At 55.8% G+C, this 25,605-nt stretch overlaps 13 protein-coding genes across 13 annotated transcripts, besides 14 other annotated features; 6 read left to right on the plus strand and 7 right to left on the minus strand.

The window, feature by feature from the left end:
- Positions 1–68: 68 nt before the first annotated feature.
- On the minus strand, positions 69–708 carry EKO05_0006379 (Iron-sulfur assembly protein 1; the record flags this gene model as incomplete). The annotated part of the gene is made up of 2 exons (XM_038940335.2): positions 69–109; positions 159–708. 2 exons carry the CDS (start codon positions 706–708, stop codon positions 69–71), a joined length of 591 nt encoding a protein of 196 aa, XP_038797880.2.
- A 1,010-nt stretch (positions 709–1,718) lies between these two features.
- Positions 1,719–2,462, minus strand: EKO05_0006380 (Required for respiratory growth protein 9 mitochondrial; the record flags this gene model as incomplete). The annotated part of the gene is made up of 1 exon (XM_038946096.1): positions 1,719–2,462. One exon carries the CDS (start codon positions 2,460–2,462, stop codon positions 1,719–1,721), a length of 744 nt encoding a protein of 247 aa, XP_038797881.1.
- A 419-nt stretch (positions 2,463–2,881) lies between these two features.
- On the plus strand, positions 2,882–4,390 carry EKO05_0006381 (uncharacterized protein; the record flags this gene model as incomplete). The annotated part of the gene is made up of 2 exons (XM_038940324.1): positions 2,882–2,928; positions 2,980–4,390. The coding sequence occupies 2 exons, from the start codon at positions 2,882–2,884 to the stop codon at positions 4,388–4,390; spliced, it is 1,458 nt and encodes a 485-aa protein (XP_038797882.1).
- Positions 4,391–4,805: 415 nt separating this feature from the next.
- On the plus strand, positions 4,806–7,241 carry EKO05_0006382 (uncharacterized protein; the record flags this gene model as incomplete). Its single annotated transcript, XM_038946097.1, has 1 exon — positions 4,806–7,241. One exon carries the CDS (start codon positions 4,806–4,808, stop codon positions 7,239–7,241), a length of 2,436 nt encoding a protein of 811 aa, XP_038797883.1.
- Positions 7,242–7,396: 155 nt separating this feature from the next.
- Positions 7,397–7,453: a tandem repeat.
- Positions 7,454–7,469: 16 nt separating this feature from the next.
- Positions 7,470–8,701, minus strand: EKO05_0006383 (uncharacterized protein; the record flags this gene model as incomplete). The annotated part of the gene is made up of 5 exons (XM_038940449.1): positions 7,470–7,484; positions 7,531–7,945; positions 8,226–8,239; positions 8,294–8,377; positions 8,459–8,701. 5 exons carry the CDS (start codon positions 8,699–8,701, stop codon positions 7,470–7,472), a joined length of 771 nt encoding a protein of 256 aa, XP_038797884.1.
- Positions 8,702–9,615: 914 nt separating this feature from the next.
- EKO05_0006384 (iso-1-cytochrome c) lies at positions 9,616–10,220 on the plus strand (the record flags this gene model as incomplete). The annotated part of the gene is made up of 2 exons (XM_038940524.1): positions 9,616–9,631; positions 9,910–10,220. 2 exons carry the CDS (start codon positions 9,616–9,618, stop codon positions 10,218–10,220), a joined length of 327 nt encoding a protein of 108 aa, XP_038797885.1.
- Positions 10,221–10,901: 681 nt separating this feature from the next.
- Positions 10,902–10,940: a tandem repeat.
- A 74-nt stretch (positions 10,941–11,014) lies between these two features.
- Positions 11,015–11,040: a tandem repeat.
- A 316-nt stretch (positions 11,041–11,356) lies between these two features.
- Positions 11,357–11,399: a tandem repeat.
- A 440-nt stretch (positions 11,400–11,839) lies between these two features.
- Positions 11,840–11,886: a tandem repeat.
- Positions 11,887–12,130: 244 nt separating this feature from the next.
- On the plus strand, positions 12,131–13,662 carry EKO05_0006385 ([Pyruvate dehydrogenase (acetyl-transferring)] kinase; the record flags this gene model as incomplete). Its single annotated transcript, XM_059636785.1, has 5 exons — positions 12,131–12,172; positions 12,223–12,247; positions 12,300–12,496; positions 12,548–13,539; positions 13,599–13,662. The coding sequence occupies 5 exons, from the start codon at positions 12,131–12,133 to the stop codon at positions 13,660–13,662; spliced, it is 1,320 nt and encodes a 439-aa protein (XP_059492768.1).
- A 627-nt stretch (positions 13,663–14,289) lies between these two features.
- Positions 14,290–14,316: a tandem repeat.
- A 123-nt stretch (positions 14,317–14,439) lies between these two features.
- On the minus strand, positions 14,440–15,342 carry EKO05_0006386 (uncharacterized protein; the record flags this gene model as incomplete). The annotated part of the gene is made up of 1 exon (XM_059636786.1): positions 14,440–15,342. One exon carries the CDS (start codon positions 15,340–15,342, stop codon positions 14,440–14,442), a length of 903 nt encoding a protein of 300 aa, XP_059492769.1.
- Positions 14,490–14,503: a tandem repeat.
- Positions 14,504–14,548: a tandem repeat.
- Positions 14,909–14,942: a tandem repeat.
- A 107-nt stretch (positions 15,343–15,449) lies between the features above and the next one.
- EKO05_0006387 (Fructose-2,6-bisphosphatase) lies at positions 15,450–16,934 on the minus strand (the record flags this gene model as incomplete). Its single annotated transcript, XM_038940515.2, has 3 exons — positions 15,450–16,073; positions 16,122–16,708; positions 16,763–16,934. The coding sequence occupies 3 exons, from the start codon at positions 16,932–16,934 to the stop codon at positions 15,450–15,452; spliced, it is 1,383 nt and encodes a 460-aa protein (XP_038797887.2).
- Positions 16,935–18,315: 1,381 nt separating this feature from the next.
- Positions 18,316–21,092, minus strand: EKO05_0006388 (uncharacterized protein; the record flags this gene model as incomplete). Its single annotated transcript, XM_038940433.1, has 2 exons — positions 18,316–19,246; positions 19,294–21,092. The coding sequence occupies 2 exons, from the start codon at positions 21,090–21,092 to the stop codon at positions 18,316–18,318; spliced, it is 2,730 nt and encodes a 909-aa protein (XP_038797888.1).
- Positions 19,222–19,245: a tandem repeat.
- Positions 21,091–21,129: a tandem repeat.
- A 72-nt stretch (positions 21,130–21,201) lies between these two features.
- EKO05_0006389 (uncharacterized protein) lies at positions 21,202–21,974 on the minus strand (the record flags this gene model as incomplete). Its single annotated transcript, XM_059636787.1, has 2 exons — positions 21,202–21,374; positions 21,653–21,974. 2 exons carry the CDS (start codon positions 21,972–21,974, stop codon positions 21,202–21,204), a joined length of 495 nt encoding a protein of 164 aa, XP_059492770.1.
- Positions 21,345–21,501: a tandem repeat.
- Positions 21,814–21,858: a tandem repeat.
- Positions 21,975–22,475: 501 nt separating the features above from the next.
- Positions 22,476–22,512: a tandem repeat.
- Positions 22,513–22,603: 91 nt separating this feature from the next.
- Positions 22,604–24,110, plus strand: EKO05_0006390 (battenin CLN3 protein; the record flags this gene model as incomplete). The annotated part of the gene is made up of 3 exons (XM_059636788.1): positions 22,604–22,718; positions 22,811–23,549; positions 23,603–24,110. 3 exons carry the CDS (start codon positions 22,604–22,606, stop codon positions 24,108–24,110), a joined length of 1,362 nt encoding a protein of 453 aa, XP_059492771.1.
- A 76-nt stretch (positions 24,111–24,186) lies between these two features.
- EKO05_0006391 (ATP synthase F0 subcomplex subunit OSCP atp5) lies at positions 24,187–25,387 on the plus strand (the record flags this gene model as incomplete). Its single annotated transcript, XM_059636789.1, has 3 exons — positions 24,187–24,663; positions 24,791–25,105; positions 25,181–25,387. 3 exons carry the CDS (start codon positions 24,187–24,189, stop codon positions 25,385–25,387), a joined length of 999 nt encoding a protein of 332 aa, XP_059492772.1.
- Between the last annotated feature and the right edge of the window lie 218 nt (positions 25,388–25,605).

Consider the following 25,605-nt stretch of genomic DNA (forward strand, 5'->3'; position numbering starts at 1 on the left):
GTATGTAATGCCGTGCTGTATCATGCCAGATAATGCTGGGTGTTGTACATGAATGAATGAAAAGGGTATCACGACACACTGAACGACTCTCCGCAGCCACATTGCTCCGCTATTATGTGTTAGCTTGGTTCAGGGCACAATCTCTCGGGGGTACTCACTTATGTTTGGGTTCTTGAAAATGAAACGCTGGTTCAGCTTGTCATCCAGCCAGTCCATCTCGCTTCCAATGATGTTCAAGAGCGCCTTGTTGTCGATCAGAACCCTTACGCCATCCTGCTCCACTTGCTCGTCCAGCTTCGATGGCTTGTCCACGTACTCCAAATGATAAGCCAGCCCAGAGCAGCCCTTTGCCCTTGTTCCGATCCGAATGAGCTTCGGTTCTGGCTGATTGAGTAGATCTCTTAGGTGTTGGACGGCAGATTGTGAGATCTTGATCGTCGCCTTTCTCGGCCCAAAGTTGTATCGCCGTGGCCGAGCTGGCTTGATCGGCGCGGCCTGTGTCTTTTGTGCTTCGCCTTCCGGTATGCTGGCATTTGGTCGCTCTTGCGTCTGTGTCTGGCTCTGTTGTTCTGGGGCCAGCCGCGACGCTGTCCAAGATTTGACCTCGGATGCGCCGCCCGCTATCGATGTGTCCGGAACGCCAAAGGTTCGTGGTGGCGGCGGAGGAGGCTGCAGTGTCGAGGGCTGGTAGGCAGTTGCAGTCTGCATCTGTCGCCTGGACGATTGACGGTGCCATGTTGATGATGAGAGGGCCCGTGAGCATTGTGGACATGGGCGGGGAGCGAAGGATGATGCGGCGAGTCGTGATGGGGCGAATGCCGAGGAGCGCGTGAGTGCGCGAGTCGTGCAGGGAAGAGACATGGTCGCAGAGGAAGGCCTGAGAGACTGCTGCGACTGGCTATGGTCTGAATAGGTGTGTGTGGTGGTGCTGGCGCCGTTGGTGCGATGGACAAGAATCGATGTTTGTCATCCAAAGTTCATGACATAGCTCGGGCAAAGGCGGGCGGGGCCGGCACATGGCACACCAATTACCAAGCATGCGTTTCATTAGCTGCGTCGTGCAAGGGTCCTAGGGTCATCTTTCGGAGAAACGTCACCTGTCCAGCACGCGACTGAACAAACGGCTTGCTGTTCGTAAACTGGACCTGTAGAGTTGCAGCCCAGTCTCCGTTGTCTTGTTCGTGCTATGGAAGTCTCCTAGCTCCAATGTCATTCGGGTGGTCGTTCCACCCAGGATGAGTTGCATAGTGCGAATCACGTCGTTGCTACAGCCGCAGCGTTCGACGTGTTGTTTTTATGGTCTGACAATTGCCAAACCCCTTGATCCTCCGCCACAAACCCTCTTTGGCTTGCGCTCTAAACGCGACAAAGACCCTTGCATCCAAGGACTGTGTCTGCAACGTACGCGCTGAGGGATACTGGTATTTCAGCAGCTTACACCGCACGGATCAGTCTTGAGCGTCCTTTCAGATCGACTCATAGACTTGGGTCTGCGCGCACAATGTCGTCGCCGTTTCGTATGGTGCATACCCAGCGTCTTTAATTCGCTGCTGTTCTCTATTGTGTACCGTCGCATCCTCCTTCAAGAACGCATGTCGAGTGTTGTCCACACCCAATGGTACCGCACATGCACCCAGAGATTGCTCGTAGAGTACCGGGCCCTAGCCTGTATGTGAAGTGTACAGCCGCCTATGTGTGATGGCTGCTCCGACAAGATCTTATAGCCTGTCTGACAGTGGTATGTTTGTCTTCGTCTTTCGGTTCCCCGACGCGTCGACGGTCGGTATAATATCTTCCTCGGGAAGAAATGTTTCAGGAGCGCTGTCCTTGATTTCGATCTGGTTCCTCTTCCTTGACTTCCAAATAGGCCGTCTATTACCATTGTCCGCACGACCAACACCCATGTCCCTCCACTTCTTCGGCGGCTTGATGCCCATCTCCACCAGGTTCGACCAGATCCTCTCGCCTCGCTTATCCCAGCGCTGCATTCGCTCATCGTGTTCCTCGTCGCTCGGCCGCCACTTGCTCTTCAGAATGCGCCGTATGGCTTCGGATGAAACCTTGAAATGTTCGGCGAGTACCGGTGTTGTGAACTTGGCAGGTTGGGTCTGATGCAGATGCCGTATGCCTTCCATGGTGTCAGGCGACAGTTTCTTGCGCGGATTCCAGGCTTCTCCGTTGAGCTTCCTCTTCATGGCCTCCTTCTCGGCTTGCCACGCTGGACGATTCGAGCGCCCCTCCGTCCATTCTGCTGTGCTCTCATCGAAGGTTGTGGTTGCGACTGCTTTTGGCGACCTTGAGGGAGCGTCGCGTGTCCTGTGCGATGGACGAGCGTCAGGGAAGGGATCTGATGGCCGGCTGTACTTGTTGTGCACTTGTCGTGTGCCAAATGACGGCTTTACATATGTGACAGAGCGAACGAAGAGTCGGAGTGTCTTTTGTGCGCACAAATGACAGTTCATGGCGAATGCTGTTATTTGTTTGGCAAGGAACGTCCACATCAAAGTTTAGTATCTCGCGCACGGACTCGAACATCTGGGAACAACTGACCAATCGGTAGATTAATTCTCTCCGCCGCAGACGCGCCGTGAACACGCTGAATGGTGACGCAACACACTTAGCAACAAGACTGACAAGTTTCATGCCACCGCAGAAGCACCTCCCAGTCCCGATCGGTCGGAAGAAAGCACCATGTGCTCAGATCTTGTGTCAAAGGCGGCAAAATGGGACTCCTCTCAGCGCGCTAACCGCCTTGGTTGTACATGACGGTACCAGAGTATGCAAGCCTACAAAACTGCAATCAGTCAATTCCTTTACAACGTTATTACACCTATAACTCTGTTCGCTTTGTTGCATTTTATCCATAATCCAAATTGCAGCCATGGCTTGGCCAAACCCATTCCGTAGGCGCACTGAGAACACTCGAAGGTACGTCCTGATTAGGAAGACTGTGAAGATCCTTTTACTCACAACATTAAGTGCCTGGGCCTATGAGTTCGAGTGGACGGATGATCATCTTACGCCTGAGCAGTCAGAGTCACTGAAACACTCATACGATGTACTGGCCGAAGAATGTCTGGACCGACTCAATACCATCTCGCCACCTCAGAAGGGGGTCTTGCCAAGAAACAGCAATCAGCAGCCGGAACCCGTGCGCACCAAGGGCACCGACGAGGAAAAGAAGGATGTCTACCCGGTGCCAAAGCGGGATTTGTATGCTCTGCTAAAAGAACACCACGAAACGGACGCAAAGCTCGATGAGCTGTGGCAACAAATCAACACTGTACCAGATTGGGTAGACTGGGATCAAATCGAAAGAGGCCAGGACGTGTTCTACCGCTATGGGGGTCCTGCACTGACTGGACTCACGTTCCAATCTTTACTTGGGGGGATGGGTGCTGCGCGAGTCGTTGAGACTCTGGCTCGCACTGGAGGATTCAATACGAAGGTGGCAAGAAGGCGACTTTTCGAAACCACACAGCACATCCTCCAGTGTACAAGGTCCCTGGAAGGCATCAAACCTGGCGGTGAAGGACACGCTTCGTCTGTAAGGGTGCGTTTACTGCACGCGGCGGTGCGCCAACGCATCTTGAGGCTCGCAGAAACAAAACCTACTTACTACAATGTAAAAGAGTGGGGGATACCGGTCAATGATCTGGACCAGATTGCGACCATCGGCACGTTCTCTTCGTCGTTAATATGGCTCAGCTTCCCTCGCCAGGGCATCTTTCTCAGCAATCAGGAAATCGAGGATTATCTTGCTCTGTGGCGATACATTGCGTACATCCTTGGCACACCGGACACCTTTTTCACCTCTACACCGAAGGCAAAAGCCATCATGGAGTCACTCTTCTACAACGAGGTTCATCCTTCAGAGATGTCAAAAACAATGGCTAACAACATCATCCTTTCTCTCAAGGAGACACCTCCTACTTTTGTGTCCGCCGATATGCTTACCGCTAGTGCACGCTGGTTGAACGGAAATGCCTTGTCCGATGCTCTTGGTCTCAGACAGGTGTCTCTATACTACTGGGCGCTGATGGCTGGCCAGTGCCTCTTCTTCGCCATATATTGCTACATGAACCGCCTGATCCCTGCCTGGGATCGCGACCATGTCAGACGAGCAAAGATAGTGTTCTGGGATGTGATAGTTAAGGCGAAGTGGGGTCTTGCTAACGAGGAGACTTCATTCGACTTCAAGTATGTACCAGAGTACGATACTCTGACGGAATTGGGCAAACACGAGGAGCGTAAGCTGAAGAGGTCCGGCATCGAGTCCAGGAACCTGAGAACCTTCGCTATCTTTGCTGGTATCTCTCTGGTGGCTTTGAGTGTTGGCACATATGCCACAGTAAAGGTGGCATCCCGAATTGTCGGAACCATGTGGTAATACAGTCGCGTTCGATCGCTTTGTCTCTTTAAATCATGGCTTGTGAACTCTTTTCATGTATATCTTTAGGTTGTATTCACCGCTTGTTCTTAGCTTTCCTCTGTGTCTCACTCCTTGTTTTCTACGCGCAAACTCGCTTGCTCATACTGTTCGTGTGGTACCATCTTCTCTCGAGGTCTTTCACTGAGAACGTCCATATCGCCTTACACTGCACGTGTACACCATCTCTGCCTGCTGAAAGCCACGTGAGATCCCCTAAGTAATTCTAATCTCCTTCGCCCTCATCTTTCTTACCTTCACTCATCTACTGCAACACCTACAAAACTACATTGAAGAACTACAGACTTCACCACGCATCCACTGTTGCTCGGTATATCGCAACCCATATCCAACAACGCTGCGGCTGACATACAAAATGGCCAGTAAAGAGAGCGGCCAGTGCCCGCACTTCAACATTCACAGTGGAGTGTGTGGATGTCCTGAGTTCTGGGTACCAGCGCAACGCCTGCAGATCGATCGAGACCCATCAACACTTCGAGACATGACCAACACCCATTCTGACCGAAACACAGCTGATTCCCGGTTCGGCCCAAGTGTCAACCACATTCCTGTCCCCAGCCGTACAAAGACCCAGCCAGTAACTACAGCTCCACCTGGTCCGCCCAAAGAGACGTGCTTCTTTTGGTATCACGGCTCATGTCGACGGGGTGACGATTGCGATCGTCCACATGAAGCTCATCCTACTTGGCCTATACCACCTCCGCCTGGCTTCCGTCACTTTCAGCCCTGCATGCTCCCATTGTGCCCTTTACGTGCAGACCTAGCAGCTATTAAGAAGCCTCAAGAGTATCAACGACGCTGCCGCGCAATCGGCGGTCAGATGGACGGCGCAGCATTCAGCCGTGCGACGACATCAAGTAGGAGCTCAAGCTACGGCGACAACAGTAGCAACACCAATGCGGACACGATTGAGATCGATGAGCACACAGCCGTGATCTCGTGTGATCACGATGTAAACCTTTTCGCACGGTTTGATCTTGCCTCATGGACTTCTGCTCGTGATGTCTGTGGAGAAGAAATGGGCCAGAAAGGCGAGGGGGCATTGCATCAAGAAGCAGGAAGCCACGAATTCGATAAATCTGGCTACATCGACTTGTTACAGCCGTCTTGCCTGCCGTCTAATTCATACATGCAAGAAGAAGTTTCATTATCGATCAGCCATCCTGGTACTCTGGGTAAACACCGCCAGGCGCCTTCAACGCATTCATCTGATATTAAGAACAAACGCGTCAAGCTTGCAGAAGGCACCGCACCCGATTTCGGCAACGCTATCTCCATCCTCGAGCGTCCACGCGTCAAGTCGCATTGGGACATCAAGCCGCCCAGCTTTGAAATTGGCCGCATTCATCATCTCGAGGCAGAAGCAGTGCACCTCGCTCCTGTGCACATCTCCTCGCCACAGCTACTTCCAATACTTACAGCCAACAAGGGATTTGCATCGTCTGAACCGCAGCCTTTTCATCCTCCAAAAGGACCTCGTAGCACGAATGTACCCCCTCTGATTTGCTTCTTCTTTTACCACAAGGGCTACTGTAATCCAAAGCGCGGTCGAAGGTGTGGCTACCTCCATGCCGTTGATACATCTCAACAGACTGTCAGTCTACCAAACGGCATCGACAACCACGATCCAATGTGCCCACTCCAGCTATGTCCGGTTAGGCTACAAACTTTTCGAGGAAAGAGGCAAGAGCCGGCCTTGGTTGCAGGAAGCAGGCAACTCAAGATCAAGTTTGAATCAACGATACCTTCTGCCGTAAGCAGTTCATCCTTTTACGAAAAAGGGAGTTTTCCACCGCGCCACTACATGACAGCCATGCAAAGTACACATTCAAATGGTATCCTAGGGAATTCAGAACCTCAGCCCTCAGGTATCGTCAGACGCCGAATGGAGCAGAAACAGCTCAAGGAGTGTGTTGCTCCGACTGAATTTGCTTTCACCGTTGATGACGAGAACCGGACACAAGGAAAGAAAAGAGCCAGGAGACGGAGAAAGGGAGGCAAAGGTCAGGCACGCGCGAATGCTGCCGAGCGTTTACGCCTGCAAATAGAAGAAGAAAACTCGATCTCGCAAGGCCGCAACGCTCACTCAAATACTTTCGGGGTGCAACGCTCTCTGCCTTCCTTCTGTGTCAAGGAGGGGCTATCCACTCCTACAGTAACACTGCCGATTGGCGATTCAGAAAAGATGCGAAGAGAGCCACGATACTGCATCAAGAAACCACCACATAATAAACGTGCTCAACAGTCGGGTTTCGACATTGCGAGTGCGAGCCAGGACATGCGAGGATCTTCGGTGGAGGCAACGCAAGAGTGGACAGTCCAAGACTCTGCATCATCGCCGAGAGTATCGTTAACGTCATGTCTGCAGGACGCCGCCGGCGCAGTAGCTCAGAACGACACCAACAAGGCTTCAGAGACGTCACAGACTGTGAATCAAGATCCTCGTAGATGGTGGCCACTCAGCAAAGATGCGCCAAACGGGCCCCCGAAGACGATTGTGGCGCACGAGTATTCGCAAGCATCTCTGGGTTTGTCGCGAGAGAGAAGACGGGCAGCCATCCACGAAGAGCAGCATGCAAGGCGCGAGGCATTCTGCCACATACAGGAAGCAGAACATAAGGAGGGAAAGGCCGCACGCGAGGAAACGGCATACCCAGGAGTCAGTGTAGTGTCACCAAATAAGACAGCCGTAGGTACCGACAGTGCAACTGAGTACAAGCTGCCTGAAGGCGACCAGCGTCTCGACTGGGATACTGATCTTGTGAGGCGACTTTTTGGCGAGATCGAGTAACGATTCTTCACCCACTACAGATAAGGATTCCGAGTACTGACGTGGTCTAGTCAGATCCTTCATGCAGATCAAGGTTTGGGTTCCAGGATTTTATTATGCTTATGCGGTCTAGTAGCAGTATCATCCCAGTGGTGATTATCGGAATTATGCGACAATAGTAGTAGTAGTGGTAGTAGTAGTAGTGGTAGTAGTAGTAGTAGTAGTAGTAGTAGCAATGCAATGGGTCTGTCACCACACATACGGCTGTACAGTGTCAGTAGGTAATCACGCACACGAGAATGCAACCTACTTTGTTCTCCCATGTCCAGAAGGTCCCACTATGCTGGATCCCCTTGCTCTTAATGACCTGGATCATCTTCCCCACGCTTTCCTCCGGGGAGATAATCCCCTGTACCTCCCACGGCAACTGCACATTTGCCATATCCGTCGCCACTTCTCCTGGGTGCATACAGAGTAGGATGGTGTCATCGTCCTTTCTCCTCAGCTCGGCAGCCATGTGACGCACCGCCATGTTCAGAGCAGCTTTCGAGGCGGCGTAGGCCGCGAAGCCGTCTTCCATCTCGCGGAAATGTGCCATGGAACCGGAGTCGGATGACATGAAGACTATAGTGCCGATGGGAATGTTGGTTTGAAGAAGCTTCTGGGCGGTTATGATGGGGCCGATTGTGTTGGTGTGCAGGTGAAATGCAAATTCATCGAAGGAGCTGTTCGTATGGTCAGCATCCAAACAAGCTTGTCGTTCTCATCAAGTATAGTGGTTGGAGGGAAGATGGCTGAGTGCCAACGGCGATACCATAGATCCTGATAGTCATGGTGAGCGCCGTTGCCGATACACCTGGCAACCGTTTCTCGACAGTGACACTCAGCTGGGATTGTGAACACGAAAAATCACTACCGGGACGCATAGTGTGTGGCTCAACACTCAGCTGAAGCCCGGGGGTGCATGCTTTAAACCATATGTGGTATGGTGAAAGGAAGACGTACAGCTCAGTAGCTCTCTGCAGGGGTGGGTTAGTGCGGCTCAGTCAGACCCATATGCTCGGATACCTTACATTCGGATACCTCAGCACTCCGGCATTTAAGACTACATAGTCGATCTTCAGGTTTGGTATGGTGGTGAGCGTTGAAACGAATCTCTAGCCCGAGTCAGCCTACAACACCACAACAGAACGCCCTATCTTCCAAATACAGAAAGGGCTAATATGGCCGGAACATACAACGATGCTCTCCTCAGACAAGATGTCACAGATCTCCATTCGACAGCGGCCATGATCCCCGCCAGCCTGACCCCACAAGGCTGAAGCATGTGCAGCAAACGGTTCCCGCACAGTCGCAATGATGCGCTCATTTTTGTTCAATAGCTGCCGCACAAACTCCAGCCCGATGCCTCTGCTAGCACCAAGGATCAGCCATGTAGTGTAGTCCTCATCGGCATATAATATGCTGGGGATCTGATCCATTCGTGCTGCGCAGCGGGGTACAGGATGATAATCAGGTCAGATAGGGTACATTGACGTATGGGCGGACACCCCGGACGAAGCCGTGAGGAAAGATTGACGAGAACCGCGAGTAAGTAAAAGCTCTGAATCGACGACCCTGAGGATCTGTGGCGGCGACAGGGAAGGCGCAGGGTATTTGGGTAGTGGACGAGGTCATGCACAAGCTCGCGCAAACAAGTTCCAGCGCTTGATCGTACACGGATAGGCAGACTATGGGTGCATGGCAGGGGTCCTTTGCTGACCATGTACAGACGGCACTATTTGCTTGCAGCTGCTACAGCATGCAGAACTACATGTCGATTGGCATAAATACAGCAGTCAAATATCTAGCCAGAGACATAGGCGCACGGATTACTGCCACAGGTCACTGTTGTTCTTCGGCAGAAAAGGCCGTAACCGCGGTACACTGTCCGAGGTCGCCCGAGCAGGCCCGGCAACTACTCGTGCACCTTTTCCGATCGATTTGGAACTTCATGACGGCGAGAATGGTTCACACGATGGGTTTTGGTAGTTGGCAGTTGGCGCAGGTCCGCAAGAGGCCACTGGAAGAGATGCTCAGGACAGTACCGGCTGTGGTGATGGTAGTAGACGCTTCCAAGGGCTGAGACGAGATTCCTGATGAATGCACGTGACTCTCTCTGACTTTTGAACGGGATGTGATTGGATGTGGCGGTGGCAGCTGCGACCGTGCGTACGGGTGATGAGGAAAGCGCGCTTTACTAGCGCGCTTTGAACTTGATTGTCAAAAGCGCCTTCAAATTTGCCAGGCGTCCCTTTTCTCCTACTATCGCCATCAAGCTCATCCACAGCTCCAGATTCCATTACCACACCTCCATCACTATCACCAATCCCTACCACCACCAACTTCATTCACAATGGGTTACGAGAAGGGTACGTTACCACGTTCGCTAGCAAGCCTCGGACGTCATCGCAACGTTTTCCTCACGCCACGGCCTCGACGCTCATTGAGTTTGCGCAACACGAGCACTGTCCGCAGCAAGCCGCCAGTTGACACTGGCAGCTGCTTGGACGAGCTTCGAGCTTCTCATGAAGTGCGATCTACAAGGCGCGAGCTTTGCGATCAAGGGAGGACCAGCGGCGAGGGCCTCGGATGACGATGATGACGATGGCTTCATGTCGACAAGACCACCGCTAACAGACGACTACAGGCGATGCTAAGAAGGGTGCCAACCTCTTCAAGACGCGCTGCGCGCAGTGCCACACCCTGAAGGAGGGTGAGGGCAACAAGATCGGCCCCATGCTTCACGGTCTCTTCGGCCGCAAGACCGGCCAGGTCGAGGGCTACTCGTACACCGACGCCAACAAGCAGAAGGGCATCACATGGGACGAGAACACTCTCTTCGAGTACCTCGAGAACCCCAAGAAGTACATCCCTGGTACCAAGATGGCCTTCGGTGGTCTCAAGAAGCCCAAGGACCGCAACGACCTCATCACCTTCCTCCAGGAGGAGACCAAATAAGCGCTTCTTCCCCGGCGCTTTCCTCATCTCTCGACCCGTCATGACACTTCTATAATCTCTTTTGAACCACCGACCTTCTTCCGATTGTACCAACACCCACGATAGACGTACGATTGCGGCGACGACGCGTGCTTTTGGTGCGCTGCTTCCCTGTGTAGATTATGTTTGGTATATCATCTGGCGTCTTTCGATTTCCAGTGCTGCATATTCGGTTTGGAATCAGCGGCACACCGAAATAAAGATCTTCTCCTCTTCCATTCCCATTCTCGTGTCGTGCGCCTTTGTGTTGTATTCTTGATCGTACTGCTATTGCCACCCAGCCTTGGGTTTGGACGTGGTACACATGTTGGCACCGTACCGCCCCTCCTGGCTACGCGTGATGGATGCATTTTGCTCGAGACAAGAGGCCAACGTCGCGGCTTGCGGCTCTGCGCTCAAGAGCCTCCCTCTGCGCGCAAGATTGTCCACCAATGACACGCTCGGTAAAAATTCTGACGTGCATGCGGAGGGCCCACTCCACCAACTCCAACGTTGCCCGGACGTGCGGCTCCTGGTGGATACCGAGCCATTGTCATCCTCCTAGCCGAGCGAGCCGTACAGCTTCCATTGTTGTTCGACGAAGAAAACACGTCATTGAAATTGTGTGATACTTGCAGCGTGTCTTGATATTCTGACGGTTGGTTCGATTCGATTCGATTCGATTCGACTCGACTCGATTCGGTGCAAAGTACGCACCCGGACTATCCCTACCCAAGAAGAAAGCTCTTGCCACACTGCATGATTCACCATCTATCCACACACACACACACACACACACACATGGTATGTAGTACATTGAGATCAAGCAGGACTCACAACACGTTGGATGCTTCAACACGATCCTTGGGAGTGTCTTGGACTGCTTCTTCTAGCTGCGGAGTGTCGCTGAGCTTTGTGTTCTCGTGAGTTGGCTGCAGACTATAGTATGCTGCACACTTTACAGTATGGGTTGGCTGCAGACTCATAGTATTTAGTCGTCTCTGATGCAAAGAGGCCGTGGCTGTCTGCTCATTTGGTGCGCAGTAACGGCGTGTGTTGGGTGAGTTTCTGGAAGCGCCAACGGGCACTGGTGAGGCTGCCTGTGATGTCTTGCGGTGATGTTTGCATGTTTGCATGTTTGCATGTTTGCATGTTTGCATGCAGTAATGCGGACCTTGACAGTGGAGAGTCCACGGATCATAGCAGACGTGTAGTGACAGAGTCAGCCAATCACGGAGACCGGGACCAGGCGTGTGGTGAAGCTCAGGCGACCTCGGTAGTACGGAGGAGTGGAGCTTGGCTGTGGCTGAAGCTCTGCCATGCATGAGCGTGCAGCGCTGCGAGCACAACACCAGCAGCTGGCGCGAGCTGCACTGCGTGGAGATGGAGAGGAGATGGAGAGGAGATGGAGAGGAGATGGAGAGGAGATGGAGAGGAGATGAAAGGCTGTGGTGGAGAAGCAAGCCGCGTCGACCCAGAACGTGTGCGACTCGTGGGTTTGCTCTGCTCGGTGGTCACACGTGAGGCTGATCTGTGGGGTGCAGTCCAGGTCCCGGAATCCATCCGACCATCCGAGTCAAGGCAAGTGTCGTGTCACTGGTGCCATCGCCATCGCCCTCGCCATATCCACGCACGCTCAATCGCCTCGTGCACCGTCACAGACTCGCATGCCCGCGCCCTTTGCTGTGCCAGGAAGCAGGAAGCAGGAAGCAGGGACCAGGAGCCGTCGTCTCGAATTGCACCGCGTGCGCCATTGCTGCATTGCTACCTCGGCCTGTCTTCTGAGGTCATAGCGGGGCGGAACAGTTGATCCACGACCAACGTCGACCGCCGACAGCGCTTTGGCGACCAGACACCGAACGGGCCCCGCAAGGCCTTGAACACTCGCAGCCATGTCGTGGAAACGCTCGGAGAAGCTGATGGAGACCATCAAGGTAGCAAATGCCCTCGCACCCCGCGCTTCCACGAGCTAACGCCAGAGCAGCACTACAGCAACTTTCCCGCGACCGGTGCGTGCCCCCGCGAGCCATTGTGTGCGTGTACCGTCTGATGTCAGTCCAGGTGTTTCCCTCCGCCAGATGGTGCAGTTTGGCGAGAAGCCGTCCACAGGCACCCTCTTCCGCGCCTCGCAGTTCCTTTCCGAGGAGCTGCCCATCCGACTGGCACATCGCGTGCAGGAGCTCAACGACCTCCCCGACGGCCTCAACGAGATGCCGTCCATATGCAGGGTCCGCGATTGGTATGCCCAGTCGTTCGAGGTATGCGCGCCGACCGCCGTCTGCTGTGCCCGTGACTCACGACGTGAACAGGAACTCGTCCAGCTGCCCCGGCCGAACCTGCCCAGCGACGTCAAAGACCGGCTCTTGAAGCCCGCCAAGCGCACATCGCCCCTGATCAAGGCAACGCAGAACCCCAGCATACAAAAGGGCCAGTACCGCTCGGCGCCCGAGAGCGGCCATGGCAACGGCCACGGCCACGGGAAAGACCACAAGGGCGCAACCTCGAGCCGGAGATACTTTGCTGCCGCAGACGACGGCCTGGACTGGCCGCCCGAGCTGAGCGCCTACAACACAAAGTTTGCAGACACCCTCGAGAAGATCAAGAGGCGGCACGACAGCGTCGTGACCACCGTCGCCCAGGGCATCCTAGAGTGGAAGCGCAAGAGACAGAGGATGCAGATCGACCACAACATCCAGGCCTTCCTCGACCGCTTCTACATGTCTCGCATTGGCATCCGCATGCTCATCGGCCAGCACATCGCCCTCACCGACCAACGCTCCCGCTCCGATCCCAACTACGTCGGCATCATCTGCACCAAGACCAACGTCCGCGAACTCGCCCAGGAAGCCATTGAGAACGCGCGTTTCGTCTGCGAAGACCACTACGGCCTGTTTGACGCGCCCAAAGTTCAGCTCGTCTGCAACAACGACATCAGCTTCATGTACGTGCCCGGCCACTTGTCGCACATGCTCTTCGAGACGTTGAAGAACTCTCTCCGTGCCGTTGTAGAGCGCCACGGCCAGGACAAGGACGACTTCCCCGTCACCAAAGTCATCGTCGCCGAGGGCAAAGAGGACATTACCATCAAAATCTCCGACGAGGGAGGCGGTATCCCGCGATCCGCGATCCCCTTGGTATGGACATACATGTACACAACGGTAGACCAGACACCGAGCCTCGACCCCGATTTCAACAAGAGCGACTTCAAGGCCCCGATGGCTGGCTTCGGCTACGGACTTCCTATATCGCGGCTGTATGCGCGGTACTTTGGCGGTGATTTGAAGTTGATAAGCATGGAAGGGTGAGTCTCTTTGCACTCTCCTCACACTCCCCGTCTCTCCTCGACTAACGCCCGAGCAGCTACGGCACAGACGTCTACCTCCACCTCAACCGGCTCTCTTCGTCGTCGGAACCGCTCCAATAGCAATTACCCGTCACGAGAGACGGCGGCTGGGTCTCGTCGGAGCTAATCCGCTCGGGCTCGGCATCCGCGTCTCCAGGACTGGCGCGAAGTGGCAAATTGGGAGCCAAGGGGAACAGCTTCCTCGCGCTCAAGGCTATGCGGCTCAAGCTGAGCGGGCAGGTCAGCAGGGAGGTGTCGGAGAGGCGGCAGGTGGGCGATGCTGAGGAGATGTTCTCGGCCAAAGGCGAGAAGCCGTGGTGGCGCAACGTGACCATGGAGGAGGGCGTGTAAGATGGATATTGTCATGAAAATTGTGGTTGTTGTGGTTGTTGTGGTTGTTGTGGTTGTTGTGGTTGTGGTTGTGGTTGTTGTGGTTGTGGTTGTTATGGTTGTTGTGGTTGTTGTGGTTGTTGTGGTTGTTGTGGTTGTTGTGGTTGTTGTGGTTGTTGTGGTTGTTGTGGTTGTTGTGGTTGTTGTGGTTGTTATGGTTGTGGTTGTGGTTGTGGTTGTCGTCGTCGTCGTTGTGTATATAGAGCACCGTATGGGTTTTCTACCATGTATCGCAGCTCGGAGAAGCAGCGACGTACTGGAAAAGGGCGTTTAGCAGCGCAAGGAATGTTTGAACGGGCAATATAAAAAGCTTTGCAAATCATCATCATCATCATCACCATCTTCCGACTCGTGAGGCCGCACAAACTGAATTGAACTGAATTGATGAAATCCATCGCGCCGGGGGTATAATGCGGCATAAAGAAACAACCTCAACCTCAATCACGACGACATGCTCTACCCACTCCACTAGAAACCCCCCTCTCCAGGCCCCCCATGCGCACCCCCGGCACTACTACCCCTTTCCCGCCCCCTCTCTCTTTCTCTCTCTCTCTCTCTCTCCCTCCCCTTCCCTCTCCCCCTAGGACTAGCTCTCTCCCCAGCCTCGCCGCCCGCACCGCGCTGCCACCCCTCTCTCCACACGGGCGCCTCATGCCCAACGCCCAGCACGACGCGGCGGTAAAACTCGCGCGTCTGCGCCACGCTCTCGTGCCGCGCCGCGGAATACCACAGCAGCATCTCCTGGCTGTCGAGAATGGCCGCGGCTTCGGAGCGCCGCTGCCGGAGCGCGTAGCTCTCGGCTTCGTTTGGCGGTTGTGCGGTGCGCGCGCCGTTGCTGGAGTGGGCTGCCGCTGCCGCTGCCGCGAAGGGCTTGCCGCGTGCTTGGGCGCTTCGCTGGGCGGCTGTCAAGGGGCTTGGTTGTGCGTGTTGGTGGTGTTGCGGGTGCGGGTGCGGGTGCGGGTGCGGGTGCGTCGAGGATGGGCGTGGGCGTGGTGGTGTGGACGTGTGCGTTTGTGCTGGTGCTTGTGTGCTGGCGACGTGAGGAGCGAGGGCGTTGGGCTCGTTGAGCACAGTGGAGAGGTATTGCGAGTCGGGAGTCCAGGGGCTGGTAGACATGGTCGCGGGCTTGAACGGTGCAAGCGTTGCGTGCGGACTTGCTCGGGCGCGTAGGGATGATGGGGGTTGAGATGTGGGATCTCCACAGGGAGGGCTGGCTAAGGAAGGTGGAACCGAAGGGAAATCAAACCGCACGACCATGACACCACTCTGGCTTGGTTTGCCTGCTTCGTGGGCATTCAAGTTGTATTTGCTTGGTATATGCTGTAGCAACAAAACGCTGAGACAAACATGTCGAGCTATGCCAGTTTCCATGCGCCGGTCCTGCGTCTCTCTTGCTTTCACTAGACTCACCAATCGGTCAAGTCATCCATGCCCCAGTCTACTTGGTAGCGATCAAACAGTGCCTAAGGAGCGTCATTCTATGCATGTCCCTCTGCCTGCTGGTGCTCAGCCTTACTGCCCTTTCCCCTCCACGTGCTGACCGCGGGGATATCTGCCTTCAGCCTTTCCTCTTGTGTCGAGTATGCCTTGGGCGTGAGCTTGATGAGCGTGTGGAGTGGAACCTCCATCCATGGACTCTGCTCTTGCGGCACATTCATAAAGTATGCATATATGCATCTCAGAATGGCTTGGTGTGTGACGATCAAGATGTTTTCGCTGCGCTCAAGCTCCATGATGATGGGTTCGAGGCGGATCACTACATCGCGATACGATTCCCCACCAAGGTAGCGGTAGTTGTACTTGTCTTCATCACGCTGGGCAAAGTCTTCGGGGTACGTTTTCTCGATGTCGGCGTACGTCAGGCCGTCGCAGACGCCCGAGTCGAGCTCATCGAGCGCTTTCCATTCGAGCTTTTCGAATGTCAGGAATCGTGCGGTTTGAATCGTTCGTTTCAGGGTGGACGTCCAGACAGTCAGCTTTCGGCCATCGCCTACAGACTGTGCAACCAGTCCAGGAAGGGCGTGGGCGTAAGCGTCCCCACGTTCTGAGAGGTCTGCGTCTCCTCCGATTTGGCCAGTCAGGTTGTATGCCGATTCGCCGTGCTGTGACAATTAGTACTCTGGACTCTGCTCGCAACAACATCAACTTACTCGTGACAGCCAAATCGATCGCGGCTTGATGTGGAGATTCATCAGATAGTAGACAACGCGGCTCTGGAGGTAGTCCTGGATCTGGTTGATAATGACCTGCTTGCCCACATCGATCAACTTGACGTAAGTAAGATCGCGCTCGTCCTCGTCTATCGTTTGGTAGACCTTCTCGTAGTTCCGGATACGGTTTCGGAAATCTGCTGCAGCTTCTTCTGGGTCTTGTCCCACGTAGTCCGGCGACGTCGTCTTTACTTCCAGGATGTTGCTCATGATCAGGTCTTCGTCATCACACTTTGACTCCACGAACAAAGTCTCAATGTTCTCCGCCTGACAACGCTCCTGTATCCACCTGCGACGGCTTTTCGTCGAGTTTGTCGCATCCAGAATCGCAATGAGACCCTTGCCCTCTGCAAACCACTTGCACATGTCGTTCACGGCAGCCTCGGCAGCAGCCTTTCGAAGTCGTTCTCCTTCGGGGTTTGATTGATCAAAGAACTCGGCGGAGGGGTTTGGTGTCGCAGTTCGACGATACTGCCCCACATTGAAGGTTTTCGACTTGATCGACAGCCAATGCAAGTATCGAACAACTGGTACTCGGTTAGATCCAAGGGCAATGATGAGCTACACAGAGTGTGTCTTACCTTTTTGTGCGATCAGACTCTTGCCTCTGGCAGGTAACCCCACCATGACGACGCATATCCGCGTGTCCTCAGCCTGCACACCGGCACCGTTAGTTCTTCTGAGCGGTTTTACAAATTCGCCAGCAGGCACGGCGCGCATGTTTGGCGCATAGTAGCCATTGGATTCCGTCATAGTGTGCGGTGAGACCAGCTCCTCGAATAGTCCAAAAAGGCAGGAAACAGCGGTATCTCCCGTATACAGCGAATGCAAAAAAAAAAAAAGGCGATACGATTCGGAATCTAGCCAGCGGACTTCCGATGAGCGGCGTGAAATTGCGGTCTCGGATGAAGTTCAAGGGCAACGTCAAGCGCAGGCGGTCAGGAGAGATCCAAGGAATAGCAGGGCCGAAAGGCGCGAGACTGTCGGAGCGGCAGCTGTATGTATGTGGGGGGTATGTTACAGAGTCGTGGATTCGGCTCGGCACTGAGAAGCGAAGGAGAGGAAGCTTGATGATGGATGACAGTTCCCCGCATTTGGAACGGCGGCCTTCTTCTTTTCACGAGCGTTCGGGCACCGTGCTAAAAGACTCAGTGGAGCAATCGCGACACGCGAATCTCATTCGATGACAAGCGTTGGTTCGCAGTATAGTGTTCCACCAGGCTGGCGCAACGCTGGCAATGACTGTCGCTGATTGCAGTCCCCGCGTCCGTGTTTCCGAATGCCTACTTCAATCTGGTGCACCTGGGGAGCTCCAAGCGGTTGCTGTGCTTCCAATTCTGTTCGTGTGCGCGTGCTGCTGCGCTGCTCTCCTATGACGACACTTGTGGCTAGACTGTGGGACGACAATTCGTATGCCTTAAGCCGCCGAATGCCGGAACGTGGTTCATCTCAACGTGTAGTGACAGCCGTCCAGACTCGGCGAAAAGACCGCGTACCACCAGGAACGCTGCAGAAAAAAACGAGCCAACTCACCGTCGATATGGAATAGGTCCTAGCGTGACCCATGGTTGCTGGAGCACAGTTGCCGGGTGGCGCTGCTGCTTCGTTTGGCGGTGTGTCTGTTGTGTGTAGGTGGGGCTGTCAGGAGAGTCAAGGCAGAACGGTACTTTCAGGTCAGGTGAAGGTGATTTTCTACTCTCTGCAGCAGGAGAGATTAAGTAGAGACAAGACTGCTCTTCCCGCTCTCGGACGCGCCTGCTTGCTCTTGGAACGTCTAGACTGCCTTATCAGGCACCTCGACACGGCAAAAAGGTACAACACACCGCTATCTCTGATGCAATCGTTGTCCCTATCGCGGCCACGTGCATGATGGCATCTTGCGTACGAGCTCGCAGACTAGATACATACTTGACGGTTTATGTGTGTACAAAGTCAAACTTTAGATTGCTTATATAGCCTCTACCAAATATCCATACATGTGCAAGCCTTGCGCTAAAGCGCAAGGTCGTGAAACTACGGGTATATAGCAATGCTCAAACGTATGTCCTAATCATACAACGATGCCGAGAAACGAATGCTGATGGACAATGCAAAATATTCAAGAATGGCTGTTCCTTGCTTGGGAAGCGTGTAGTCAGGCGTGCAGCTTCGCCATACCGTTCGCTCGGTGTGGGCCTTCTCCACCATTCATAAGGGCAAGAAGCGTTGCGCTTGCGTCGAGCCTACGCTTCAGCGCTGCTGCTGTTCGCTCTTGCCCTCGACTGCCGACTCCTTCCTCGACCCATCTGATCTTGTTGATCATGAAGCTCAAGCCGTCGTGTGTTCTGCTTTGCCGGCTCGAGATGCCGTATTCAACAGAGCCAGTGTACTCCTGCATCTGCGGCAGTATAAGAATCTCAATCTGAAGATCCATGTCTGCAGGAGGTGTGACAGGAGCAGCCGGTAGCTTGTTCAGCGTGTCCTCGGCGTCGCTTGGGTCGTTCGGGGCTGTGATGCGTGGGTCGAGCATGCTGACATCGACGGTATCGTCCCACTCTCCTCGAATCCAACCCGAATGCATAGCAGCAGCGATCGGATCAGAGTCGTCCCGGTACACACGCGCACCCCATAAATGCCGCTCCAGAACGATGTGCTGCCTCTGTCGAGGCCTCAGATAGAACCTTGGCACCCTAATGGTAAAGGTGCAGTTGATGGGATTTACCTCGAATCGGGGCAGCCGATTGGGTTTGGATGCGTATCCAAACTGATCGTCCAACGAAGAGTTCGGTCTCGGCAAGTCAGTAGTAGCTTCGTATACGTGAGATCCAAGGTGCCTGCGTGGGAGCTTGGCAGCTTCCTCAAGAACAGGCTGGATGTCGTGGACCTTGGGGGGAAGCTTTGCAGTGAGCAGCGCAGCACGAGCTGTGTGGTGGTGATGATGATGATGCGGTGCACTTTGAGCGTGATGGTGGTGGTGCACAGGCTGCGCTGGGCCGCTCTGGAGCAGGCTCGATTGCCGTCCGTTGATAGTCGCCGACGTGACTGGAGCTGACTCTTCATTGTGGTGGTGGTGATGATGGTGGTGACTGAGACATTAGCAGGTAGCTGCTAGCGTTCGGTACAAGTAACTTACTGGTGATGTGGCGCATGATGATGGTGATGACCAGGAGGGTGAGTGTGCTTGTTGCGTTTGACACCTCGTATGCCTGTAGGCGTTCCTCTCCCATCATTGCTGTCGTCATCAAACACACTGCTCTCATCCTTGACCCGCTTCGGTTTTCTCCCTTGCTGCGAGCTAATTCTCCTCATCATCTCGCCAGGCTCCTGTCCGTCTGAATTGTTCTGTGGCAACGGGCTCCCACGCAGTGGCGTCGATGATCCCAGTCCGCCGAGACCAGAGAACATGCGCCCGAACTCGCTCTTGATGCCAGGATCTTTACCGGTCATGAAGGGTGGTGCTTGCGCGCCCTGCACGGCCTGCGGTAATGGAGAGGCGCGGCCTGTTCTCCTGCTCTCCTCCAAACCTAAGCCGATGTGCGACTTGGAGTGCTGCATTGGCTCACCCATTCCATACATGGATCGTCCTGGATACGAGCTTCCACCCGAAGAGAAGGATCGGGCGAGTGGCTCAGTCTGGTGCCGTTCCTTTGAATTTGGATCCGAGGTGGGCGGCGCATGATACTGCTCCACTACGCGATTGTTGAGTTGATCCAAGCTTCGTCGCGGTGCCATGTCGTTCAGGGTGGAGGGGCCGTAGCGTGGAGGACCGGGTATGGGGGGCGGGTAGGTACCGTAGCCGCGATAGAGTGCTGCGGGTTCCTCCCGTTGCGTCTCAGCAGGTTCACGCGGAGGCTCACTGGGCGCCGGGGGTCGCCAGAGTGTGCGCGAAGGCTCGCTGGGGCCGACAGTGCTATGCTGCTCTCGTGGTGGCTCGAAAGCAGACTGCGAGACCGGATGCACGGTAACAGGCCGATTCCTGTCCGTTGCCCCTTGACCAATTCCGCGCAAGAGCTCTGCTGCGTCCGGTCTCGACTGCTCCCCGAGCGTTCTTCGCCGCTCCTCGTGTGGCCCATAAGCACCACGTCGCGCTCCCATTACATCGTATAGCGACGCCCCGTCTCGATCTGCAGGACCTGCAGGACCGTTGGGCTGGCTGTTGGGGCGCGGAGGAACACTGCCGGGGAGCTGACGAGTGTCTCGGGCGAGCGCGTCGTTTGGCGAAGGCCCAAAAAGGCGTTGGGAAGGGAAGCCCAAGGGCTTGTAGGTTTGGTGTGAAGGTGGTAGCGACTGTCGGCTGAGATTGGGTGAGCCATGGTTGCTGTAGGGCCGTGTAGGTGGGGAGCTAACGGAGGAGGTGTGGCCTTCAGAGGCTCTTGAGGTGTTGTTGCCATGCATGGGCCTGTCGGGCGATGGCTGTCGACGGAAAGGAGCAAAGTCTGCGCGCGGTGCCGAGGGAAAGGCGCGTCGGGGCGAGGGTGGCTGCATGCTGTGGTTGTTGGGCTGCGGCGCATGCGTGGGAGGCGATGTCAGTGGTTGCGAGGCCTGGGCGGCGGCAGCAGCTGCATCGCCTCCACCGATGAGGGACGAGATGGACATGCTGCTTCCTGGCCGATGCACAGGGCCGAGTGCAGGGATGTCTCTGCTGGCGGCGAAGGTGGACGCGAACGGAGGGCGTTGGGATTGCGAAGGGTGCATCTGCTGCTGTGGAGGCGAGGAGGGCGGGGGCATGTGCGGTCGTGGATAGGATGGCGGCAGGGCCGGGTCGTGGGAGGAAGCTGGGTCAGGTTCAGCATGAGACGAAGCTTGGGCTTGGTGCGCGGACGCAGGGACACCAGCAGGTCCGCGTGGGAGGGGCGTACCGTTCAGCGAGCGTCTGCGGGCGGCATCGAAAGCATAGGGCGACGGGCCTGACGGGTTGCTTGACGCGCTCATGGATGGCTGTGATGGAGGACCGGAGGGAGGATGCATGCCATGGGCTCCATGGGACAAGCTCCCGTGATTGCGCACTAGACGTGATCAGCCCGTGGATTGCCGCAAGGGGTTAGGAGGTGCATAGGGCAGCTTTGGCGAGCTCGCCAAGTGTGCGGTGTGCGGAGACGGCATCATCAGAGAATCGCGCAACGGGCGCCTCGCCGAGATGGCAGCCCCTCTCACTCCCTCGCGTCTCCAGCCCAGCCAGCGATGCGAGCTGGACGAGCTGTCGAGCTGTACGAGCTGTCGAGCTGTCGAGCTGTACGAGCTGGACGAGCTGGACGAGCTGGACGAGCTGGACGAGCTGGACGAGCTGGACGAGCTGGACGAGCTGGACGAGCTGGACGAGCTGGACGAGCTGTACGAGCTGCGCCACGGCCGTCTCAGACACGGTCCCGCGCTCACAACGTGGACGTGTGGGGGACGTGTGGGAGACGTGCAGGTCTTGGACCCATCGCCCGCCACAGCCGCGTGCTGCCGTCTCGCTCCCAAGAAAATGTGCAGTGCAGTGCAGTGCATACCTGTGCTCTCCCACCCGCCGTCGCTCTCACTGTAGGCCTGCGACGCGCTCTCAGGCGCTCCGTGGCTGCGGTGCCGTGCGTGGTGCGAGGTTTGCGGGTGGAAAGGATCGCGTCGAGGCGAGGCATACGGGTCGGTCGAGGTCGAGAAGGGTACGTGCAGCGGCTGCTGGGGCTGCTGGGGCTGGGGCTGGGGCGGCTGGGGCTGCGTCGACGGTGGGTAGCCGGCGAAAGCGTGTGCGGTCGACGGCTGGTGGTTTGGATGGCGGATCAGAGGGCGGTCAGGCGGGCACGTGGACGGCGGTGCAGGCGGGCGAGCGTCCATGTTGCTGCAAGCCAGTCTGGCTCACCCAGCAAAGCAGCAGCTGTCCAGAGTGACAACAAAGGCAACTAACAAGGTACAGTGGCCGTGGGCCGGGTCAAGTTCCGGTCGAGAAAGAAGCACAACGGCCGGCACGGAGGCGCTGTGACTGTGCAAGAGACAGGTCCGAGAAGACGGTGGGGGCAGCAGGAGCGAGAGCACAGCGCACAGCGCACAGCGCACAGGATGCGAGGAAGAGAAAGCATCTATGCGCGGAAGGTAAGCCAGCAGCCGCGAGCTAGTGATCCCTGTCCAGCCCCGCAAATCCTCGAGGAAGAACCCCAGCTACGTGATGTGCACACTGCGCCCGGCCTGATAGGTACCTACCTAGCACCCTACCTAGCACGCACAACCCACACGCACTCGGCAGGGCAGCCGTCGCGAGATCCCTGCGTTTGGTTCCTGAATCAGCTCCACCGCCATTCTCCCGTGCGTCGAGCCTCGTCTGCCATCCATCTGCCATCACATGCCCCATCACATGCCCCATCACATGCCCTCTGCCTGCCTCTGCCTCTGTCTCGCTGCGCACGTGCGCAACCACCTGCAACTGAACATCCTCGTGTCATGTCAAGGCGCACCGTGCACTGCTCTCCATGGCCCTTCCTATGCCCGGCTCTCCAGCTGCTTCGTGGGCCGTCTATCGTGCCCGGCTGAAGGCTGTCTTTGACGGCGCCGATCCTAGGGTTTGTGCTGCTTTCTGGTTGTTTGGTGAGTGCTTGGCTCGACCCCTCCAGCCTGATCCGTCCCAGCCATCAAAAGGCCTCTCAGCATCACGGCCCGAGCCCAGCTAACACCACCAGGGCTCATCAACAACGTCCTCTACGTCATCATCCTCTCAGCCGCCCTCGACCTCGTCGGCCCCAACGTGCCCAAAGGCGTCGTCCTGCTCTGCGATGTGATACCCTCCTTTCTGACGAAGCTCTGCGCGCCCTACTTCATACACAAGATAGCTTACAACGTGCGAATATGCATCTTCGTGGCTTTGTCGGCAAGCGGCATGCTCATCATCGCCCTCACACCAGCACTGCAGGACTCGAGAACCATTGCGATCAAGATGTGCGGTGTTATGCTGGCCAGCTTAAGCAGTGGAGCCGGTGAGCTCAGCTTCCTGGGTCTGACACACTACTACGGCCACTTTGCTCTTGCGGCTTGGGGCTCTGGCACGGGCGGGGCGGGACTGGTGGGCGCGGGAGCCTACGCCCTGGCGACCAACACACTGCATATCAGCCCTCGCACGAGCTTGCTGGTCTTCTCTTTCCTGCCTTTGATCATGTTGGCCAGCTTCTACTGGCTGCTTCCTCTCGGCCCACTGAAGACGGGAACGAGCAAGAGTCACGCATATGAGCCTATAACCAGCGACGATCAGCAAGACGAGGACGAGGCGCTGGCAAATGGAAGGGAGCACGACGGACTACTATCGTCTTCAGCGCATTCAGCATCCGAGCGAAGCTTCGCGTCTGCTAAGAACAGTGGCGTCACGGGCGCCCTCGGCAGCTTCCAGGTGAACTTGAGCCGCGCTCGCGCGCTGTTCTTTCCCTAGTGAGCTCTCCCTCCATCTACGCGACTGCATGCTACATGCTAACCATGGATAGCATGCTTCCCCTACTCCTCGTCTATGTCGCCGAGTACACTATCAACCAGGGCGTGGCTCCGACCCTCCTCTTTCCACTCCGCAACTCTCCTTTCTCCGAGTACCGCTCTTTCTACAGCACCTACGCTGTCATCTACCAAGTCGGCGTCTTTATATCGCGGTCGTCGACGCCCTTCATACGCATCCACCATCTGTACCTGCCCTCGTTTCTCCAGATGGCCAATCTGGCTCTGCTCACTCTACACGCCATGTTTGATTTCATTCCCAGCTACTACATCGTGTGCGTTGTAATATTCTGGGAGGGCCTGCTCGGCGGACTCGTGTATGTGAGCACGTTTGCCGAAATCACAGATAACGTGAATAAGGAAGACCGCGAGTTCAGCTTGGGAGCGACGAGCGTGAGTGATTCCGCGGGCATCTGCGTAGCTGGCTTCTTGAGCATGGCCGTCGAGGTTGGGTTGTGTAGATGGCAGGTCGATCATGGACGAAGCTACTGCAGACTGACATAGCGGCCAAGTGCGCCGTTGCGTAACCAGAGTGAATGGCGGCGCGCAAACAAGACAAGTGCGCCGTTGCGTAATCAGAATGAATGGCGGCGCGCAAACAAGACAGGTGCGCCGTTGGGTGATCAGACTGAATAGTTGCCCGCAAACGAGAGACGTCCAATTGATGGCAGTGTATTTCGGAAATCGATACAAACATGAAAACCATCAATCGAGCGTGCCTACTTGTGCTGGTTGTGCTGGAGCTTCGAAAGGATGGACGCTCGGGCCAGTCTGGATCTGGTTAGACCGGCATGCCGAGAGGGCAGAGCAGAATCTCGACATTCGACATCGCAACAAGCCCTCCGAAAGCTCGCCCATCCCGCAACCCATCTCCTCTCCACCCGCCATGTCTGCCGCACGAGCTTTCAGCACCGCTTTCCGGGCTGCCGCCCCCCGCGCCCCCGTCGCCGCCCGCTTCGCTGCCACCCGTGGTTTCGCTGCCGCCGCACCCAGCAGCGCAGCAACCAAGCCCCCGGTCGCCCTCTTCGGTGTCGATGGCACATACGCCAGCGCTCTGGTACGACTCTCACAAGCCCAATTGGCCCCGCGCAGATGACAGGCGGATGGATTCGGGCTGCAATGGCTGGGCAAACCAGCACAGAGATGACCTGCGAGAACCGGGCTAACAGCTATGCGACCAACAGTACACCGCTTCCGCCAAGACCAGCACCCTCGACAACACCGCAAAGTCGCTCGAGCAGCTCTCCGCCGTCTTCAAGCGCGATGCCAAGCTCGCTGAGATTCTCCGCGCACCCACCCTGTCCGTCTCGGACAAGCAGCAGATCGTCCAGGAGCTCCAGAAGCACATCGGCTCCGACAAGGATGGCATCGTCAAGAACTTCCTCGACACACTGGCCCAAAACAACCGATTGGGCGTGCTAGAGGGCGTCGTCAACAACTTCGGCATCCTGATGGGTGCGCACCGTGGCGAGATCGAGCTCGTTGTCACCAGCGCCGCTGTACGTTGAAGCCTGCGTCGAAACAGTGCCCTGACAAGAGCACCCAAATGCTGACCAAATGCTGACAACCAACAGGCCCTCGACAACAAGACCCTCTCCCGCCTCGAATCCGCCGTCAGCAAGTCGCAGTACGTTGGTCAGGGCCAGAAGCTCAAGGTTGTCTCCAAGGTCAACCCCGAGATCCGTGGTGGACTCATTGTTGAGATTGGTGACCGCACCATCGACCTGTCCGTCTCCTCCAAGATGGCCAAGATGAACAAGCTCCTCAAGGACACTTTGTAAATATAGCAATCTGATGTACCGAGTGGACAGCCTTCACCAAGCATGTGTGGATGTGGTAGGATTGTGTACGCTAGATGATTCGTGAAGAGAAATTTAGTTGGTGTTCATCTACAAGATTGCGCAACTGCTGTGGATTGTGTTCCAAGCCGCTTTTCCCCACGTCATTCAGCGCTTACACTTTGCAGCTTTCGCCAATTGTTTCTCTCGTCCGTTATACT

Source organism: Ascochyta rabiei, chromosome 10 (genome assembly GCF_004011695.2).
Source record: "Ascochyta rabiei chromosome 10, complete sequence".
Classification (NCBI taxonomy): Eukaryota; Fungi; Ascomycota; class Dothideomycetes; order Pleosporales; family Didymellaceae; genus Ascochyta; species Ascochyta rabiei.